Source organism: Nesoenas mayeri, assembly GCF_963082525.1.
Source record: "Nesoenas mayeri genome assembly, chromosome: Z".
NCBI lineage: Eukaryota > Metazoa > Chordata > Aves > Columbiformes > Columbidae > Nesoenas > Nesoenas mayeri.
Genome location: NC_137542.1, coordinates 56,497,041 through 56,519,803, shown reverse-complemented (window position 1 = coordinate 56,519,803; position 22,763 = coordinate 56,497,041). Strand labels below are relative to the sequence as shown.

The 22,763-nt window shown below is 38.8% G+C and overlaps 1 protein-coding gene across 1 annotated transcript; it reads right to left on the bottom strand.

The window, feature by feature from the left end:
• Nucleotides 1-51: 51 nt before the first annotated feature.
• Nucleotides 52-20,981, bottom strand: C9 (complement C9; the record flags this gene model as incomplete). Its single annotated transcript, XM_080362832.1, has 11 exons — nucleotides 52-212; nucleotides 1,014-1,242; nucleotides 1,407-1,585; nucleotides 5,013-5,141; nucleotides 6,541-6,781; nucleotides 9,066-9,284; nucleotides 11,581-11,719; nucleotides 13,350-13,497; nucleotides 14,891-15,038; nucleotides 15,689-15,806; nucleotides 20,896-20,981. The coding sequence occupies 11 exons, from the start codon at nucleotides 20,979-20,981 to the stop codon at nucleotides 52-54; spliced, it is 1,797 nt and encodes a 598-aa protein (XP_080218958.1).
• Nucleotides 20,982-22,763: the final 1,782 nt, after the last annotated feature.

Genomic DNA, 22,763 nt, shown 5'->3' with positions numbered 1-22,763 from the left:
TAACATATTAGTACTTAGAGAGGCTACCTACCTGTTTTTGGGTAGCATTAACTATTTTTCTTCTCCACAGGGCCGTTTTTCAATGCTTTCTCCCTGGCATGGTCTGCCACCAGGTTCTGGTGTGGGATTGTTACACTGACGAGTTCGAGTGCTTTCTCCATTGATACAGGTGGACCAGGCACTCCAACAGCTCCAGCCTCCATCAGTGACAACTGGTATTAAGACACCATAATAAGATTAGTTCAGTATCTCTTTGTCTTCTGTGCAGAGACAGAAGGATTAATTAGGGCTCGACCATGATACAACTATTGCATTCTTGATCATAGTGACCCTGCAGATCATAGCATCCCCCAGAATACATTCCTTTGCTCAGATTTGGCTTTTGAAAATGCCCTTGTCAGTGGGACTGCTGAAGAGCCCAGAGGTTTCTACATTTTTGCCACTCTAGGAAGCTGCCTGAATATCAAGTCCTAAGGACTATTTTGGGCACCTACACTTTAAAAACTTGGCCACAGGGAATGAGCTTACTGCACAATAAATTTTTTAGATTGTCAGTTGTGGAACTGCATTAATCTACCTCTTCCCCTTTGTAGACCAATCTAATATTAATCCAGCACAGTAATTATGAAATATGATAATACACTAGCAAACACAGTGCTTCTACAGGAAACTGAAGACATAACAGCTTTGGATATGGTGAGATTGATTTTGCCTGAAATCAGCTTACAGTTAGTGCACAATCCTTCAATAATGCTCCTGTGTACTTAAATGAGCTTGGGGTATCATTCCAAGACACAACAATGTATGTGAGACAATGAACTCTGAGTGCCCTCTTTATGGAAAGAACCCAGTAACTTACACTAGCTTCCATACCATATACCCATGAGCTTTGACAGCACTAGGTATAAGGAACTACTGTGACATCCTTCTGTCCTTACGAAGGCTCATTTTTTCAGGATATTGTTCACAATAACAAATATGCTAATTTTTGTCTTTCTGGAGTAGGTACTAACCTTTAATTAATGTAGATTTGGGAATCTGACAAGCAATTCCCTTAAAGTAGGTTGAACACATGCATGTACAGGCTCCATCTACCAGCACAAGGGTGCCTCCATTTTTGCAGGGTTGACATTTGCACACACTGTATTCAGTAATGTAGTCTTCGATTGCTCTTTCCAAATTTTTTTTCTTTAAATATGCATTTCTCATCTTAACTGGAACAAGTGTATGTATTGGAGAAGGCTGTAGAAGAAAAAGTGTCCATACATAACATACTTTTCCAAAGTTCTTAATCCTTTTGGTATACCCATACCTTAAAGTTCATTATAAACTTGAACTCTCACCTCCATCTTAGAATAAAAGCTTTCAAACTGTAAGAACAACAGCTTTGAAGAAGTTGTGCTTACCCGTTGCTGTATCACTACTGGGGCATCAACTAAAGATTTAGCCCACTGTATGTAATCCTCTACGTCAACCATTTTGGATCCTCGCAGTAACATTTCTTTTATTTTAATTGAAAAGTCAATCTTCCCTCCATCAACAAATGAGATGACATCATCAATGATAGCATCATCCTTAAGTTCTGCTGCAGAATGAAGGAAGAGAGTGAAGAAGAAAGTGTAACTGCCATGAATATTGAAAAACCCCTGTCCTTTTAATGCAAACATTCCACCTCTGCAAAATGACTGTAGAAAGAAGATCTCACTGGTTGTGGTGGAATTTGCTTATACCTCCTATGTGGGAGAAAATTAAATTAGAAAACCATATACCTGGAAGGAAAAGAAGGGGTAATGCAAAATGAGAGGCATTATGGAGATCATACATATTTGATAAAAAGTCAAAGATAATATGAGTAGTGCAACTGTATCACCTGAGTTGAACCAGAAAAGGTCAGGAATTGGAATAGTAGCATCATAACAAAAACACAAGAACAGAGCACTGAAAACAATTGCTCTTTTGTGCTCAGTAGTAAATCTCTTTGCCTTTTGCAATTTTTAGGTCATGTAAATTCATGTGGCCAAAACTCAATTAAAAATGAAGCTGACCAGTACTGTGAAGGACAATTAAAAAAGGATTTTTAACATACGTTAATGGCAAAAGGCAAACAAGAGATAACATTGGCCCTTTACTCAGTAAGCATGGTCACCTTATTAACAGGGACATAGACAAAGCCAAAATGTTTAATGCTTTCTTCACCTCAATCTCCAATAATGAAGATGGACTTGGGGGCCTCCATAGCCATGGCTTAGTGAAACATGGCTGCATGAACAATAAACTCCCAATCAATCCAGAACTTGTACAGGATTTGCTACTCCAGATAGATCCCTACAAGTCAATGGGGTCTGATGGGATTCATCCAAGGGTGCTTAATGAGCTGGTTGATGTCATAGTGAGACCTCTCTCTGTGATTTTTCAAGGCTCTTGGGAATCTGAAGAGGTCCTGGATGACTGGAAGCTGGCAAGCATTGTCCCAATCTACAAGAAGGGCAACAGGGATGACTCAGGCCACTACTGGCCCGTCAGCCTCAATTCTGTGTGTGGCAAAATCATGGAGAAGATTATTCTGGGAGTTATTGAAAACCACCTGAACAACAGCATGGTCAATGGTCCCAGCCAGAACAGCTTCATGAGGGGAAAGTCCTGCTTAACAAACTTAATTTCTTTCTACGACAAGGTTACCAACCTAGTTGACCAAAGAAAGCCTGTCAATGACATATTTTTGGACTTCAGTAAAGCCTTCAATAATGTCTCTCACAGTGTCCTCCTGGACAAGATATCCACCACACAGCTGAGTAAACACACAGTGCAGTGAGTGAGCAATTGGCTGATGGGCTGGCCTCAAAGGCTCCTAGTGAATGGGGTTATGCCAGGCTGGTGACCAGTCACTGGCAGGGTTCTGCAAAGATCCATCTTAGGGCCAGCTCTCTTCAATGTCTTCATAAATGACTTGGACACACGACTTGAGGGAATACTAAATAAGTTTGCTGATGACACTAAATTGGGAGGAGCTGTTGACACTCTTGAGGGCAGAGAGGCCCTGCAGAGTGATATGGACAAATTGGAGAACTCGGCAGTCACCAGCTGCGTGAAGTTCAACAAGGGCAAGTACAGGATTTTGCAATAGCAATTCTGGCTTTACATAGAGACTGGGGGACAAGATGCTGGAAAGCAGCTCTGCAGAGAAGGATCTGAGGGTTCTGGTAGACTTCAAGTTGAACATGAGCCAATAGTGTGTCCTGGTAGCCAAGAGGGCAACCGTGTCCTGGGTGCATCAAGCACAGCATTGCCAGGGGGCAGGGAGGTGATTGTCCCGCTCTCTCTACACTGGTGTGCCCTCACCTGGAGCACTGTGTGCAGTTCTGGGCACCACAGGATAAAAACAATATAAAGGTACTGGAGAGTGTCCAGAAAAGAGATATGAAGTTGATGAAAGGTTTGGAGGGGAAGCCGCATGAGGAGTGCTAAAGTCACTTGGTTTGTTCAGCCTGAAGGAGACTGAGAGGAGACCTCATGGTGTCTACAACTTCCTCACAAGGTGGGGAAGAGAGGCAGACGCTGATCTCTTCAGCAACCAATGACAGAACCTGAGGGAATGGCAGGAAGATGTGCCAGGGGAGGCTTAGGTTGGACATTAGGAGAAGGTTCTTCATGCAGAGGGTGGTGGAGCACTGGAACAGGCTCCCCAGGGAGGTTTTCATGGCCCCAAGCCTGATAGTGTTCAAGAAGAGACTGGACAATGCCCTCAGACACATGATATGTACTGTGGGGATTTCATATGCAGGGACAGGAGTTGGACTTGATGATCTTTGTACATCTCTTCCAACTCTGGATGTTATATGATTCTATGATAAAAGACTCATGTTCAGACACACAAAGGATCAGAAAGGAATGATGGCAGGAAAGGGAACACAAGTAGCCTGATCACAGAAAGGGAGCCCCTGCCTGGACTCCTCATAGACCCATCCCAGCAGACCCATTAGCCCCACGGGATGGGGCTGAGGATGAGTCAACCACAAGTTGAGTAAATGGAAAGGCTCTCTGCGTGCAGAAGAGGGCATTTTGAGATTGCACAAACTTAAATACTTAGACTATACTTATAGGACTGCTATTGAAGAGGTAAGTGGGAATAGGTTGGCTTTGGGAGGAACAAGAATGGGAAAAATAGAGGGATAAATACAAAAAAGGAGACTGCATATAGAAAGGTGGCTGATCAGTGAGGCTGTCTGCCATGTGCTGTTGTTGATTTTTGCAGTATTTCTTGGATTGCCATTAATTTCTATTTCTAACTGTTTTCCTGGGGGAGAGGACTGCATTCCAGGTACATGCGTGTGGATGGAGATCTGAATGCCAGCAACTGGATTTGGACAATGGCTGACAGGATCCTGGTGTTTGTGGTGCCAATATCTGAACTGAGTGAAGATTCATATGTCAGTGTGTGATCATTAACAAGTAACAAGCCAGACTAGTAAGTGAATACAGCAAGTGGCTTGGGAGCCAAGTATCAAAGTGACCTAGAAATGTAGGTGTCTCCAGAGTGAGACAACTAGAATAGTAGGCTGCTGGATTGACCAGGGGTTCTGTGCCAAAAACATGAGATACCTTAAGGTCCTAGGGTTTGCCAAGGCCTGTTTGCATATGAGTGTGTGTCTGTGTGAGGCAACTGGAGACAAGAGGATCCAAGGGCCAGTTGTTGTGTAACCTGAGCAGCTATGGCCAGAGTGGAGGCATCCGTAATGTGTGTAGGGACGTGTGTGTTGATGTGCATCAGGGGGTCTGTACCAGCAATGGGAGTGAAGCTGTGTTATACAAGTGTGTTTTTGTGTGTGTCTACCGAGGACACAAGCTAAGCCTGGCTTGCCCTGGTAGAATGCAAATATGGTAGTTTTACCTCTACTCGTCTACTGGATTGGTCCTTTCCCTACCAGCAATAACTATATCATTATAAAAAAGCAATCAATTGGTATAATCTTTCCTTAAGCAAAAGATAGAATTTAAAATCAGGATAAACTTACATTTGTCCTTCATGTGAACCTTTTCACATTTACCATCATCAATATTAACAGTGGCCTGTAAGTCTTTATATGCAATATTGGCATCTAAGTGATAGCCAAGGCATTTTTTCACATCTTCAACACTGATACCTGGAAATGGAAATAATTTGGTGATTAAAGGGATGACTATAAATGATGTTATTACTCATGGAAAATAAATTTCAGGGCTATAGGAAATGTTAATGGTTTTCCTCTTCCCATTTATCTTCTGCTTTTTCCTCTTCCATATAATGAATATGAGGATGATAGTATTTAAAGTGCCTGAACAGAGGCAGGTGAGATGTACAGTGTTTAGAAAAAGTCCAAAACCCTCCAAAAACTGATTGTTGTTTTCCTTGGTCTAGCTGAAAGCAGATGTCCCTCAAGGGACCACTATTCCATATATTCTATTGGAATTTTGTCTTTTTCAGCTGCTTACCATTTGCTCTTTCTATGTGTTAATTTACAGAATCCTCCCAGTCTCTGTCTCCCAATTGCAAACATGTTTCTCCACTACTTTTGCTCATAAAGTTAATTAACACCACTAATCTCATAGAAGTATTCTATTGACATAAGTTTCAATCCTGCTCTATCCTCTATTGCCTCCAACACCTCCTTTCTGTTTATTAAACTCAAACACGTCATCTGAAATGTCACTTTTCTGTTCAGACAGAATTTTGGTCAAGATTGGTACTAGAAAAAAAAATCCAACACCATAACCTCCAGGTGCTGAAGAGAGTAATGCTGGTATAGATTACATCTTTGCCCCATATCCCTTTGCATAGCCTGAACATCTGATAGTAATATTATTGGTGGTGCTCCATGCAGCAGGTGCTTATTTCTTGATCTCTAAAATCAGCATGAGAATTGCCTTTTCTAACTTTATTCCAGAATGATCACTTAATCTGTCACAAGCCCACATGTATCTCAACTGTACAAGAGAGAGGATTAAATAACTACTTTTCTATCTTAACCAGAGCAAGGAAAATGCCAGTGTGAATGTTAAAGTCTGTTATACAGTTTAATCACACTCAAGTGCACCATATGATTTCTAGTAAGTTCTTCAATTCATTCCTTACTTTCTGTCACCACCACCATGCTCTTAGAATGTAAGACAAGAAGGTAACAACCAGCAAACTGGATTTAAGATTTCCTAGGCAGATTTTCTAGTCAGATTTTGTAGGCGTTGAGGATCTCTTGTGAATCACGTCACACCACTTAGTATTGCTAATATTTCAAAGAGATTGGTCTAAGATTTTTTTTTTTTTCCTCAGTTACAGACTTAAAATACATAATTCTGGGAGCTACAAAGACTGACTCTCATCTCTGTTGAACTCATCTAATTCTGTAATGTCCCTATTGTGCCACAAGCAGCACACACTGAACTGTGCTGTTTTCAGTATACGCATATACACATGTACTCCATATACAGAATCCTCATACATCTCTCTGCATGACTGGAGACTTGGTGATAATCTGCCTACCATAACAAAAACAACAGAATCCGTACCTGTTCGAGACATAGCATAATTATCCAGCACGTACACAAGTTCATATTTTCCTCCTACGATTCCAGAGACCGCATAGTGAGTTCCATAATCTTCTAGGAATTTAAAATATTCTCCCTTATCATATTCAGCAGGCAGGAAGTTTAGATCATCAAGGAAACTATCTGTGAGACGGACATCACGGCTCCGCATTTGGAATCTTCCCAGTTGAATCTTTCCTTTTATATGCAGGAAGGTTTGATTCTGAATGTAAGAAGAAATAAGATGAAAATGCCATTTTGGCATGCAGCACAGCAGCAAAATCTGTTCTATTCTGCTTCAAGAAGCTGCAGCACTTCTAAACATAGTATTCAATCTAGCATTTTGGAACAGGGACACAGTTGTTAAATTCAAATTATGAGTTCTCTAATTTAAACTGAGGAAGCAGAAAGGGATTTAGATAATTTCTGTTCTTCTAGTTTTGCAGAACTCTCACCTTACTAATTTCATCAAGTTCTTTGTGATGTATTTGACAAGGTCTTCTCTTTAAGTACAGTATCTACCAGAAGTGTGTTTTTGATTTTCATAACATTGAAAAGAAATTCCATATGGCTTGCCAGATAACAGAAACTGCCCACTGAGGTCAGATGGAGTTTTGTCTTTGTTTATAGTCAGAGCAGAACTAAGTTCCTCTCTCTTTTGTTTCACTTCTCTGTTAGACTGTCAGAAGGAAGGGCACAACTCCAATTACAACCAAAAAAGCCCAAAATAACATCATAAAATGAAAGTTAATCGCACAAAAAAAATCCCCTTGAGGTATTTGACCTATAAATACATTCTAACTCTAGGTTTAGTGACTGATATTTTCATACATTACATTGCAGTTGGTTTAATACAATTGAAATGAGGACCTAGCTGCTGCCTGTAACACATGACGTCTTGTGAAAGAGTTACACTTAAGACTTCAAGCAAACATGTGCCTTCTATACCCCATTATTATCTGCAGCACTTATATGACTTCCTTAATAGTAAGGCCTAACAGGAGGTATGTAAAAGGGATTTAGGAACTGACTATCACATTAGCTAGCACCATTTAAAATAACTTAAACTGCTGTTTCAGACTGACAAAAATCATCAGGTATCTGAATCTCTGTGAGGTAATTTTTGTAGGTGCAAATGTTCCAGCCATCAAGCATGTGCAAATTCCCTTACTCTCCTGGTGTCCCTGGGCTGCTCCTTGCCTTAGATTGCAGGTGAGCCCTGGAGGGTTCTCAATCAGGGACTGCCACTCCACTAACCTGCAACAATTCGAGTTTATGGTGACAGACACCTGCTAGTGACAGATCTGATTCATTTTCTAAGCTGATCTCCAAGAAATGATTTGATGCCAAAACTCCAGTCCCAAGCCACTAGACTATGAGTGGCCTGTAATATACCCTGAGTTACAGAACTTCATCTTTTGTCTTTGTGGAGATGAATGCTTTGAGGTTTAAATGGTCCATTTCTGTCCCAAGAAAACTCATATCAATACAAAGTCAGTGCTGTATGTCAGCTTCTCTTTATTGTACAGACCTTTCTCTACAGCATTATTTTAATGAATCAGTTATAAAAGTTAACTTAATTTTCCCTTATAACCATTGGATCTCTAGAGCTCTGAAGGCATCCTAGACAACAAGGCTGACAAGAAACTCGAAAGACTGTCAGGTTAGGCAGATCTATTCTTCCTTGCATATGGAGTACTTCAGAGCTATGCAGTTGATGTAGCTTGCACATGATGGCTTGTGGCAATCACAGACTGTGGCCTATATGGTGGGAAAGGATATATAACCCGGACAGTTAATTCCACTAGCACCTAGCTGTTGTATTAGGCCATAGTGTCTAGCATTACTAGTATAATTTTTTGTTGTCTCTCTCTTTGACCCCACTAGATGCTAAGGCTACTTTTTTAGTAGTAAATAAAATATGATTGGGGTTTTCATCTGTCTCAAAGGGCAGGTAGAGTGGTATGGCTTCTGTGCACCTCCAAAATAGGCTTGCTTTCTATGGATTGTCCACTGGGAACATTCCCTTCAAACATACTGCAGGGCAGCAGAGGATGGGCTTTGTTTATGAGAGCACAAGAGCAGATACAGGCCAAAATCATGGCAGTGTGCTATTTTTGTGTTTATCTAGTGTAGGCCTAATCCATGGTAGTTTTTCTCCCAGGACTTGACCTAATTTAGCCACACTGCACTAGATCAGATCTGGTTTCTAATCAAGACAAAGTCCAAGATCTTTGGCCCTTTCTAACATCAAGCCACTGTTGAAGATGAGGGTGGTTGCTAGTCAAGGGTAAACAGTGGGAAAATGAAGCTGCATTTGATTATGCTTTGGCCACATTTGAAATCTTAACCCTAGTATTTTTACTATTTCATTTCTGTGAATAAATGACAGAAAAGCAACAGGCAACTAGAATATTTAGAAAGATTAACATTACATTATTACAACACTGTGAATTTTACTGTTTGTAAAATGATTACATTAAACCCTTTGGTTTGATTAAACTTACCCTTTCTGTGGAACTTTTCAAGATAGAACTTAAACTTGAATTCTTGTTATAGTGATACTTGTAATTTCCTTCTGAAGCAGTTTTGTCACTTCCTTCAGTAGGTGTGTATTTCAGAGACAGGTCAGCATTAAAGTGTTTTTGTTTTTCTATGTAAACCTCTCGTAACATTTTTACACGATCATGGTAGAACACAGATGTGAAGGTTTTGTCTGCTTTTGTCTTAGAAAAGATAATAAAAAGGTTGTGTGAAAAAGGAAACCAGGCAGTAATAGAAAAACATACTTTACATAGATTAGCAATACATTTTCTTACAGCTCTTTATTCTTTTAAAAGAAAACAAATGGAAGTATTACCCTGTCATCTAGATCAGCTCAGTAGTTCAAAACTAGACAGGAAACAGCAGTGACAATATTTCAATGAATGTTAATTCTCAGCATGTAACACTATCAATGTACTTTATGTGTGTCAACAGCTCCTTTACATGTAAGGAGTACATGTAGCTCCTTCCTAGAACACAGATAAGATTTGCTAACAGGTCTTGACATCTGACATGAATTAGAATTATGATTTTGTGTTCTTTTCATATGGAAGACAATAGCTGATTCAGAATACCTATTTCAGTGTTCTTTTTTTTTTTTTTTTTTTTAATATGCTACCAGACCATAGAGTTTTAGTAACTGATATAGTTTCATCAAAATCAAATATGAGCAAATATAGCTGGGTTAGATTCACTAATTTGGGGCAGGATCTGATTTAAGTTGCTATGGTTCTATTAAGTTCCTATTTACAGAGATAGGCAAAGCACTTAGTAAGCAAAATACTTCTTTTATTTTTGAGACAATATGGATGTTTCCAAATCATGAACACTTTTGGTGTCCAAACCTCACTGGAAGTTTGTGGCAGAATACAAACCCCTCTCTCTCCCCCTTCACTATGGAAGGAGTAGGAACAACTCCCTCTCTCTCTGCTGTTTGAGGCTAACAGCTTCTTTTGTTTGGCCCAGAGCACCCTGGCCAGGGATGTTAGGAGAAGTGAGAGTGGAGGTGCCACTGAGCCGCTGGGCACCTGCGGACAGTGTGGGGGATGTTTGGAGGCTTCAGGGGCACCCACAGCCAGTGTGGGGGTGCAGAGAAGCTTCCGAAATGCCTACAGTCAGATCTGATCAGCCAATAAAAACGAGACTCTCATCGAGACTCCGCCCATTGTCGCAGGTCTCTCAGAGCACGAGCAAGATGCTGCCACCGAGAGCCTCCCTCCCCAGGATGGAGACTCCGCTTGCCTTACCTCCACGGGTGTGAGTAAAACTTCTCCTCACAGGATTGCGAACATATTTATATTTTCTGTGCATATTTGCACATGTAACTTTCCATGCTCAATATGAGCACGTGTAAAATTAATCCTCGCATAATCACGGGTGTATTTTCCTTCCATGCACATTTGCACGTGTAATTTTCCGTGCACATTTGCACGCGTACTTTCCGTGCTTAATACAAGCACGTCTACTTTCCATGCACATTTGCACATGTAACTTTGCATGCTCAATACGAGCACGTGTATAAATTATTTCCTCGCACAAGCGTATTTTCACGAGTGTATTTTCCTCCCGTTCTTCCACATAAGCACGTGTAATATTCGTTGCACATTTGCATGTGTAAGTAAATTAACCCTCGCAGGATTGAGAGTGTATTATAAATTTACCCTCACACAATCGCGAGTGTACTAACTTTCTGTACTCACTACGAGTACGTGTATCTCTTCTAAAATAATCCCACACTGTGTTCAGGCAAGTGTGTACTCCTCTGGGACTCAGGGACGGCTCCAGCATTGTTTTGGGTGAAGCCATGTGCATGCACTCTGTGGACCGCCTGTTGTATTAGTTGCTGCCCCTTAATAATTTTCCTCAACTGATATCCGAACCTGTATTTAAGTCACTTTTGGAGTGCTAAAACCCTGTTTCTCAACGGTTTAATAAAAGTTGTTTTGGACCCTGTTGTCCCTTAAACTAACCTCGGGGTGTCTCCGTGACAAAGTTATAGTCTGAATTTCAAAAGCCTATTAGATTTTTTTTTTTTTTTTTCAGTGGCACAAAGAAAGTAATGTTACTTGGTTAGAGAGCCCAAGCAGGACCAGAGTATCATAATATTATTGCTGCCTTTTTACTGGTATCTTTTGTGTGTCCTTGAAAAAGCAGCTTGATTGATGCCCTACTCAGTAAAAGTAAGGTAACATATTCCTTTCTGTACATCTCCTGTTCATCTCATACACTGCTATTGTAAACATTCCAGAAAGTATGCACAGGTGCAGCAATGAACATGTGGGAATTTCTCTGATACAACTGAGCTTAACTGCTAAAGCAAATGATAATATAACCTGTTTGCCTCTGGACTTAATCAAAAGCTGTGCTAAGAAGCAGCTGCTGCCTGAATAAAGAGCTATGCTGAGACTTCCAAGAGGATGTCAGGATTTGTCATTCAGTTAAACATACCCTAGTTTTCACAGAAGGACTTAGACTTACATCATAAGTGAGAACAGCCACGTTCCATGGCTTCCGATAATATGTCCTCGTGTTTCCATCACGCACTCTTTCACAAAGACCATTGAAAAAATCATTGTCAAATGGGCTGGCCATTGGCTGCATCCCTAAAACATTGATTCTACAGAAGAAATACAGGAGAGGTTACGCTTCAAAAAGGATGTGTCAGCACCCATAGTCTGTAGACAATGGTATTATGACTGAAAATGTCAGATTCTATAAGAGATGGCGACTATATCTGTGGAAATGAATCTAGCTTCATCCACAACAGCTTGCCCCAACTCTTGTGGTTGTCTCCTCTGTGTAACAGATATAACAATATATCTTTTGCAAAGCATTTTAAGGGCCAATAATGAGAAATAAATCAAAGATAGATACTAAACATGAAATAAAGTGAGACTCTCAGGAACAAAAGGAGGTAAAACCAATTTTTCCTTGACCAATGTATTTGTGAGGAAGTGTTCCTTATAGGTGTAAAAGGGGCATATCAACAGCTACTTCTAACCTTTTTTTTTTTTTTTTTTTTCATAAGTTCTATTAGTTTGTTTGCTGGTAGAAACTTTGGTACTGAGTGTGTACAAGATCCATTGAATCTGTAGGAGGAATATACAGCTACTTCTAGCATTGTCTTTTCTTCCAGGATGTGCCATAGGGGAGTAATAGAATTCTCTGGAGCAGAGGAGAGGAAATCTGAACCACTACAATGTACAAGAAGAAAGACTTAAAAAATAACTGCTCTTTGGAGGATTTTTTTCTTCTTACTTTCTATGTCTGTTTCACAAGTTTGAACCTTTCCAGTATTTCCAATATTTGTGTCTGATACATGTCCATATACCTACCTGAGTGTAGAAAGTGGTTATCAATTCATCACACTGGCATCACTACTACACATCTATACAACATTTTCTCATGGAAGATTTTCATAATGTATTATAAGACAAATAATAAAGAAACTACTTCCAAAATTGTCTAAGTATCTGGTTTACCTCCCCATGATACAAGGGCAGTATTTTTGCTCTTGTGTGTTAGTACTATTATCAAAAGTAAATTGAAAGGAAGCATAATTTTCATTTAAACACAAGGTGGCGCTGTAGCATGCGTTTGTTTTCATGTTGTTCCACATTAGATAGCTGCAGTCTGACTCGATTTGTAGATAAACAATATGTCACGCTTTCTTTTTGTTTGAAATGAAAGAAATCCAGCGTAGTCTGAGAATAGAAAGACTAATTTTTGGTTTAGATTAATGAGCAAAACTGTAAACAACAAAGATCTGGGAACTGAAGAACGCAATACTGGAAAAAATCTTCAGACAGTGTTGTTGCAGTAAGGCATCCTGTTATATAAATAATCGAGATACATTTTCTCCTCTTTAGATTTGGATTTTAGTAATTTGGATTGACTGTTTCATTATGAAATATCACTTGAAACATATCTATATAAACTTATCATTTAAATGATAAAGATTGTAAGTATATTAATGTAATTAAGTAATTTCTATGTCTGATTCTATGTATTAATGTTATGATTGGTTTACACTGTCTATATAAATATTTTATCTTCCCCAGGTCTACAAAACAAAACAGTAGTTAGTTGTTCTTCCAAAACCTACATAGCATCTCAGAATACAAACGAGAACATGATTCAGATTCTGCTTTTGGAAATGTCAGTGTGCCCCAGTGTTTTCAGCTGGCTTTAGGGACAGTCCTAGACTCTTCACGATGCCCAATACTACTTTTTACTTCATTACATACCCTTGCCCTGCAGTCCTGCCAACTTCAGACACATCAATATCATGGTTACGGCATGGTGATCGTGGGTCGGATTCACAGTTATCTTCATCAGAAAAGTCTCCACAGTCGTTATCTACATTACACACAAGTCGTCGCTTTATACATCGACCTAGTTGAAGAATAAAACATGGAATGAATGCACTTTTTTGCCAGGATGGACTTTAAATGACATCCTCAGCTATTCCGTATTGGGACCTTTGTCTGTTTATTTCTGTTATTGTCATAAGGAATTACAGTCCTACACTCTGCCTCCTTCAAATGAAAATAAAAACTTGTACTGCTATATTTACCTATGAGTTTACTAGGATGGCTAAGAAAATTAAGTGACAGGTTAACTGCTGTTATTCACAGAAAATTGTTACTTCCTGTGACTGTTTCTATATGAACCTTTGTTTATTAGTGTGTTGTGTTGTGTTTGTTTGTTTGTTTGAATTTGTATTAAGACATTACAGAAAAATATTAATTCAATATCAACAAATACTTATTTATAAATTATTTAAATTTTTGCTATTTGGACTATATCTGTTTGGACAAAATAGTTTTTAAAACGGTAGCAATTTATGTTCTAAACCAACAGTGAAACAGTAATTTTCCTGAGGGTGCATATCACAGGTTTTTGTAAATTTTTTTCTACAGAATTTAAAGAATTGGGGTAAATTTAGTCCTAGCATAATAAAACAACACTTTTTGCTGTCAACTGCTTCACCAGAAAGTGCCACACAATGGCTGTGAGCTAGCAGCTAAGCACATACTTTAATTTTTTTCTTTCCTAAGTGCTCTTCACAACATTTCAAATAAAGGCTATAGTGATAACATCTTGGCACTCAGAATTCACTTACCGTCTTTCCTTTCCTGTTTCGACTAGTTTTATTACCACTAACTTTTACTATTTTATTTCAATTTATCACGGGTCTTGAACACGACATTCATCCATTTGCCATGCACGTACCACTTCACAAACTTACATATTACTTTGGATCTAGAGGCATTCTGGTCTCCAGCTAGCATCTGTCATGCTACTTTGGTCAGTAAACCTCCCTATCCATTTTGTTAAAATTCCTCAGTCCTAGTTTTTCCCAGTGATTTTTCATAAAACTTAGTGATTCTGTAGCAGGTGGAACAGTTACACCAGAAGAAAGGACACTCACAATATGCTCAGATTTTAATAATGAAGTGGAAAATATGGGAGAAGAACTTAAACTAGATACAAATTATTGTGCGAGACGAAAGGAATGTACCCCTTGTCAAATATTGGTCATGCTGTGATTTTGGCATTGTGACTTTGCAAGCCACCTGTCTACACACTGGAGAATGTTTTTAAACCCTAGCAATAAGGCACTGGGGAAATCATCCCCACCTAGAAAAGCACTAAAACATATCTCTCTCTTTGTCTATGTATTTTCTCTTCAATGGAAAGTGAGATAACTTCTTCACAGAATTACATAAAACACATTTTCGTGAGTTGTTGGTTAACAACAGTATGGCATGAAACCTAAACTTACCAGAATCGCATTGGAAGTCAGTACCACAATCTTGTTCTTGCTCTTCAGGACATATTTCACCAGTTTTACAGATTTGTGTGTCTCCTAAGGTCTGCAAGCATGGTGTTCCACCAAATTGTCCAAATCTTTCAATACTTCTAGAGCGAAACTTGAAGGATAAATAAGACTATTAACATTGCTTAGATAGAAAAGAGAATGTAACAATGGAACTTTCCAAAATGAAGCAACTTTGGTTAAATTTTTGGTTGAAAATTCATATGCATGGCTCATGGTGTAAAAAAAGTGTGCAGGAAAAAATAATTAGTAATAATTCCTTAGCAGGTATGTAGAGAAGTTTAATTTTCACTACTTAGTTTATTTCACTATTTCATTATTTTCAGTCCAGGGAGGAAATACATCATATATATCTTGTATGCTTTCAAGTCTTTCACTGTCTTGAAGTCTCATAAGAACTCCCCTAAGGAAATAAAAGTCTGCTTTTGACAAAAAAAAAAAAAAAAAAAAAAAAAAAAAAAAAAAGATTTTTATTAAAAAAAAAAGTGTATTGAAGAGTAATATTCATATAGAAAATTTCTATCGAGAAAACATTTTGAATGAGAATGCTTGACAAGTTTTGTACATCTGGATGTAGTCTTCTCTGACTCTTATGGCTTCAGATCTGAAAGTATTGTATTTTTCATCAAACATGAACATACAATATTAAGAGTTGAAATTTGATCTTTTCCCATAACCAAAGGGCAGATAGGTAATGTCTCTTTTGTTGTGGCTTTGGAACAAAGACTTCCAATTATAGCTTACCCTTTGATAGGTGCATGGGTCACATGGCCCCCACGTGCTCCAGCTGCTCAGCTTACAATCTATTGGAGATGGAGCATTCAGTTCTCTTGTTCCTCTGTGGAAAGCTTTTTCTGAAGAGCTGTCAAACAAAACATTCCAGTACAGTCCTGGGCAGTACACCAAAATCACATATGAGCTTGTATTTAGACCGTAGACCAAAATTTTGGAAGCACCTTCAAGCTGCTTTCTGCTTCACTTTCATAGCAGTGCTTGGTACTTCGATGTATAAACATCTGCTTAATCTTAAAATCTTTGGTGGTTTAAAATTACATTAAAAAAACCTTGAAGACTTAATAAGCCAGCTCTTTTTCCCTTTTTTAGAAATCTCAGATTTCTTTAGATCTTTGTGCATACTCATGCTTCTCTGTGGGTCATGTTATTGAAGAAAATCAAACAATAATACACAGAGGACATCTGCATTTCCCCTATTCACACAGTGATTGTGCTCCCCATACTTCAAGCTGAAGACAAAGGCACAGCAGCACATCTCAAAAGATGCAGCACTTCAGTACATGTCTTTGTGATTTATTTTAGCTTATTTACTTTAGTGGTGTTTTCCTTTAAGCCTAGGTAAAAGTTAAAATGCTTTCCTGAGTTGAAAGAAGGTGCATAAATAAAGGTATTATTTGCTAATAGTTTGACTTATATAGTTGGAAAAAACAGAGGAGTGTTTAGCTATCTAAGTATTCTACAGCTTGCCAAGTTGAATACTTCACCAGTTAGGCCTAGATTTTTCAGAGTGACTCTTCATATCGGTGCCCAGTTTTAAATGCCATGAAACTCATGGCTCTCAGTAAGTGAAAGACCATTACTTTATAGAAATAAGTTTCTTTAAAGTACCCACTGTTAGACATTAAACTGATGCACTGTAAGAGGACTTGTTAATTTCAAGAAAAAAACAAGGCCAGTAGATTACTGGTGACCTTATCTTCACAGGTAACAATGCTGGAAAACAGAGAGCTTTGCTCTCTGTAATTTATTCCAATTTGGCCTTACATGCTGAGTATTCATCCACTGTGAAGCAATCTCTCTCTGCATCTCTTCAGGTTAATGCCATTGCCACTGCTCTACAATGGGACCTTCTTTGCTGAGCCCAGCTAGTTGGCAGACCTGCAGCTCTCGCAGCATGATGTATGGGCTGTTGCAGGCAGGGCCTTGCCCTCCACTCTTTGACCCCCTTCCCTTATACAAATATGTCAGGAGTCCAAACAAATGTAACCTGATACCACAAGGTTGAGAAATCTGCAGTTTGGACAAGGAAGATATACCAGTTGGTTCAGCTTTCTGATGGCATTTATTGTATGTTCAAGTTACATACATAGTAAGTTGTTATTGAGACACTAAATCAACCTGTGTGTCTTTCCAACTATTGAATCTTAAACAGCTCAAGGATCACAGGATTGTTTTGCAACCTTTTATACACTCAGCTGACCCTGACTGGCTCAGATGCTTCAAACTTTCCACTGTCACACACTCCAGCGGTAAACATGCACCAGAGCTGCTGCTGGAAGTGTCTGTATCGTGCACTCCCACTGTCTTGTCTGCTGCTCCTAAACAATTGTCTTCCCAGAAGTCTCCTGATCTCAAGCTAGGGCCTGCAGTAAATGGATCCTTGGCCAAGGATGTTGCTATTAGCAGGTGGGATTCTGAAAAAAGGAAAGAGCAAAAAGCACAAACATGCCCAATTTCTGTGGGTAGCAGAAACAAGATAAAGAAGTAAGAACTATATCCGTATAAGACGGACATCTCAAACTCTTAGGTGGTATGAGGCTTTGCTGTGTGCTTGGTGACAGAAATTGGGGTACCTGATAGAAGGTGCAGATCTAACCCTGTGAAAAGTCCATTTTCCACAGAATTCCCTTTCATTGATTCTCTGGTGGACTCTGAGCACCTAAATCAGTAATCTGCTTGTTGACAGCCAAAAATGCTGGGAGCCTGGGAGAAAGTATTGAATACCTGCCTTGTTCTTGCACTTCTCCTGAGTACCCTTTAATGATCGCTATCAGGCACAGATTAATGGATCATCTGTCTCTGTGCTCTGGCCCCAAAAGACTGTGATTAGATTAACCATGGTACATTCAATTCGAGATTTTTCTTCAATTTTCATATGCCCACTCAGGGGCCGGCTTTCTTTCCCTAGTGCTGCTGAGGTTTTGAGATCCTAACATGCTTAGCATGTGTGTGTATTTCAAATATTGACGAAGCATGCATGCTTAGGTACATCAGAATGATACTCCATCTTGGGAACAGATGCAGATTTTTGAAATCATAACTCCACCTAAAGTCGTGCTGCAGTCACACCTACCTTGTGTTATATTAAGTGTTATAACTCAAAAATAAGAAAGAAAAAGGTATACCGTATCTCCTAGAAACTTCTACAGAAGAAAAATTACTTCAGGGGAAACTCAAAACTTTAACACGAGAAAAATGAAACATTGGAATAGGTTGCCCAGGGAAATCGTATAATGTCCCTCACTGGAAATACTCAGGACTGTTTGAAAGGATGCCTGGATAACTTAAGGCTCTGCTTTGAACAGAACATTGTACAAGACCTCCAGAGATTCTTCCTAACCTAAAAGTTTCAATATACTCTGCAGTTCTATGAAACTGTGGAAAGTTGTAATGTACTTGAAGTTTGATATAGCCCACCAGCCTTTTCAAAAACAATTCCTTTGCCTGTAATTAGCTCATCTTACAAATACTCCAGCAATACTACAATTTATTGTAACTTCATAATGAACAGACAATGCTTTGAAAAGTTGGTGTACAATATTTTATTAAATATTTTTCAACCGCTCAACAGTAACATCAACAGAGGGAAGAAACTGAAATCTACTGGTCTAGTAAATGGATGAGAACTAGCTTGTTTTTTCCTGTGTCTGCAAAGTTGGCTGAATATATGATCTTTCCATCTCCTTACTGATGTAGAACTATAAACCTCTGAGTATCAATATCTATTCTGGCATCTTGGGTTAAAGACTGGTAGGTTGTCAATAAAGTTAGCAGTGGGAACCCTTAGACTCCAATAATAGATTAGGGTACCTAATAGGATTTCTAAAGGCAAATGTTTATCTTATTCCAAGAAATTACCAAGTATTTAGGTACTGTTGAGGTTTACCCTGAAATGCAATTCTGAAACTTCAGATTATTAACTAAAAAATGCAGCCAAACCCCCTTGCACGTAGTAAAGTGTTACCATTCCTAAAAGAGTGACCAGACTCAGGCTAGTACAGAACATAAAGAGTGTCCCAAAGGTTCCTGTAAGTCATTATTTTGAGTCTAAAATAAAAATCCCAGGCAGGAAAGGCTGAGTAGAACTTTTCAGTGCAAATAGAATTCTTGCCATCAGTTATCTGCCAACCAGAGTTTTTGATAATCTTTGAGCTGACTTTCAGGTGGCACAGGTTTTCATGTAATCCCAACTGAACAACTTCTGCAATATTCATTGGGTGATGTACACAGACCCCCAGGTTGCCTTCTAGTAAAGCGTAAAAGGTACAGGTGATTTACTGCAGATCCAGTTTTAAGGTTTTTTATTTACTTGAGGTTAGAGAAGAAAAAGAACCTCCATATATCAGAAAAAAATTCATTACAAATGTTGCTCGTGAACTCTGAAACACCAACAATGCATCCACTGTGCAGATTGTTCTGGAAATTCAGAGGGACACATATGGAAAGAGCATTTTATTCAACAATATTGTTTAGAAAAGACAAAGATACCAGGAAAATTGTCAGGCTTGTCACCCCCACATTAAACCTAGGCAGAAAGGGTTGCGTAAAAACCGTGTTGAAACACAAGATATAAAGTCACACAATTTAAATATGAGAGAAGATAAAGGCAGTTCAGCTACTGAAGAATGTCAATGAGGGTGGCAGTTTGGAGCAAAAACTTCAGAGACAAGCATGGAAATTGAAATACCTTCTTTGTCATCCATTATTGAGGAGGTTTGAGGGACAGAAGAGTGCTCTTTGGAGTAGCAAAACCCATTTCACAACCAGTACACAAAGTTGCTTGCACCTTGTCTTGGATTGCACAATACACTCTGTACATGCTCAGGCCACAGAGCTTTGGTGATTTTTTTGTTGATCCCAACTTCAAAACACAGAGCTGTTCAGCTCATCAGTTACAAAACTGATGACTCAATAAAAAGTTTTGATTTGACAATTAGAACTGACAAAGAGAGAAGGCAAGCTCTGTTGAAATTGGAAACACAATAGCATCACACAAAGGCACAGCTTTGCCAAATGTAGTTACTACCATCATGAAGCTGCATAGTCTTTGGTATGATGCGAAGTCAAGCTGCTGTCCCACGTTGCCTACTATGAACTCTTCATGATAATCATAGTTAGAAACAGTCCAGCCAGAATACTTCAAACCTGTCCTGTATATAATAACTACCAAAATAAGGAGAAAGCGAAGCAGCAATCCTGATAGTTTTGAAGGCTGCTCTTGAAAGTCTGTTCAGGTATTTCAAGTGATAATAGCAGCAGCCACCCTGAGGCCTGGACACACAGGTGACAGGCAGTACTCAGTTGTTCAAATAGTATTTATATCCTCACAAAATGCTTCACATGCTGTAATTTAAGTCTTAAAGCAAATGGATCCCAATTTTTTCTTAATGTAAATATATCTATTATGAGGCTCACGTTCTTTCATCACTTAGTACTGACCATGCTCACAAATTACATTTAGACTAGGCAGCTCTGTTTCTGGTAGCATATTTCTTCAGTTCCTGTCACATTATATTTTTGTATGGACTAAGCCTTTGGCCTTCTAGTGATGCTTTCAGAGAAAAAACAAAAGCTATATTTCCAAAGATTTAGAAATAAGCAGTCTAGGAGACTTTAAAAAGGAATAGAAGTACTGCCATCATAAAATTGTGCATCTTCGGAAATAAATAGATGGAGAATAAATTATATTCTCACACTCAGCATGCAACTGATAACAGTTGCTTGAGCTCCACCTCCCTGCAAGAACATGGCTTCAACAGCTAACAAACACCTTTATTGTGGATAAAACATTTCTGTTTGACTGCTTGAAACACAGTAGTAGCTTCCATTTTCATTGGATATCTGCATGAGCTACCAAACTCTGCATTGGAGTTTTATGCCCTGTGTTGGAAGGAAGAAAGCATTATAGACATCTGCAGAAAACCAAGCACACTTACCGTCCGCCTTCCCCCAGAAGTGAGGCAGCCACCTCTAAACTGCATAATATGGATATAAGCTGCAGGATAACACGTGTGTTTCTCATTTTGTGGCTAAATAGACGAGGATTGCCATGACTGAATTCGCAATTTCTTTATTTGTTCCATTTGTTATTTATTACCAAAAAGGCAAACAAAAAAAAAAGTGCTTACGGAAGAATGCCAGTTACTGGTCAAAACTAACTTACGGTAAGTGCTCCAAAGTCTACTCTTCTGAAAATCCCACTTTTTCCTGCTTTGAAACTGGGAATAGTGTAAAGTGCTCTCAAGATTAAAAACAAGCCATTTTTGTTTACTAGTAACTTTTAAATACAGAAAAGCCATTTTCTATTTAATTAGAGCACAGTTAACTGCCTAGTGAAAGCTGTCATAGCAGTTACTCATGTAAGGAACAAATAATTTCTAAAGCAAGGCTGTTTACAAGAGTAAGTTCAACATCTAGCAACTTTGGAATCCTCATTCGTACTACTGGAGGAATTAAGTCCCAAGATTCTTTTCCCCCTCCTTCCCCCCTTGCCAATATAAAAGAACACGCAATTTTTTGTGGTTTTGAAGGAGCCTATTTTGCTGTAATCCAGATTTAAGGCATCATGTGTTGGACACAGTCACAATACAGAAGTAACTCATAAATAGCTTGCTGTTTAGCAGTTAAGAATTAAGTATCTGGATACAAGCTTAAAATAATCACCTAGTGCAAGGATATTCCAAATAACTATGAATAAATAAAAAACCCTAACTTTTTCTGTTCTTCCATTTTTTTGTGTGATGGGGAGAGAAGAGTATGTGGAATAGGGCAGGAATTTTTTTTTCCCCTACTCAGTCCTGAGTTTGGGATAATTTCATTTAGAGGAACTTAAATCCAATACAGTCTCAGTCCAGCTTGAAAAGTCCAGTTGCAATGAACTCATTTGTTGAGCAAGAATGCAAGACAGACATTTGTAATATCGTAATGGTTCATCAAACCTGCTTCAGTTGATGCTATATACATCACTACTGTTCACAGTTATTTAAGGCAAAGACTAGATCCGAATACGCAGCCATTTAAACTAAGCTAGCAGACCAGCAAGTAAAAGGTCCTGCTAACCAGTTCTTGGTGATCAGCTTGACAGCTATTTCAAAACCTCAGCGTCGTAGGACTGTTAATTTTAGCTTGACCAGCAAATGGTCATTTAAATGCTTAACTCAAATGCTGGAAAACATTCTTTCACTTATGCACCAAGACAGCCAATTGTTTTTTCTAGTTCTAATGTTAACTCTGACTACTATATTACATGCTGCCATGCAGTCAGAAAAGGAAAAAAAGTGTCTGTGTTGTGTGTGTCCCCCTGGCCCAGTGATTCTCCATGAAGCACCATAAGACCTATATTTCAGGCTGGATACCAACTCCCTTTCAATAAGTTGTTTTCAATCCCTTAACCATATCAATCAAGTGGTATTAAAAGTAATCAAGCAAGCATCCACTCTATTTATTCGGTGATAGAGCAGGCTGACAGTTATAGTACTAAAATTTAGTCTAAATCAGTAACTTTCTAATGGACTTATTCTTTTTTAGCCATCTGCATTAAAAGGAATTGTAAAATCTCTTCTGAACACAAGCTAAATGTTCTGATTTGGTTTTCTCAAGATCAGTTTAGACATCCTACAAAGCTAGAATAGGAAAGCTGAATTAATGACACTTCTCAGTGCAATGCAAGTACCCAGCTCGGATGGTCCAGCAAAAGGGAGCATGAAAGCATCTTTAACAGTAGCAAACTTGAGCTGAGCAGCTAACAGGATGAGCTTCTAGCAACAGTTTACTACGTCAGCTGCAGAATTTATTTTTCACTGTG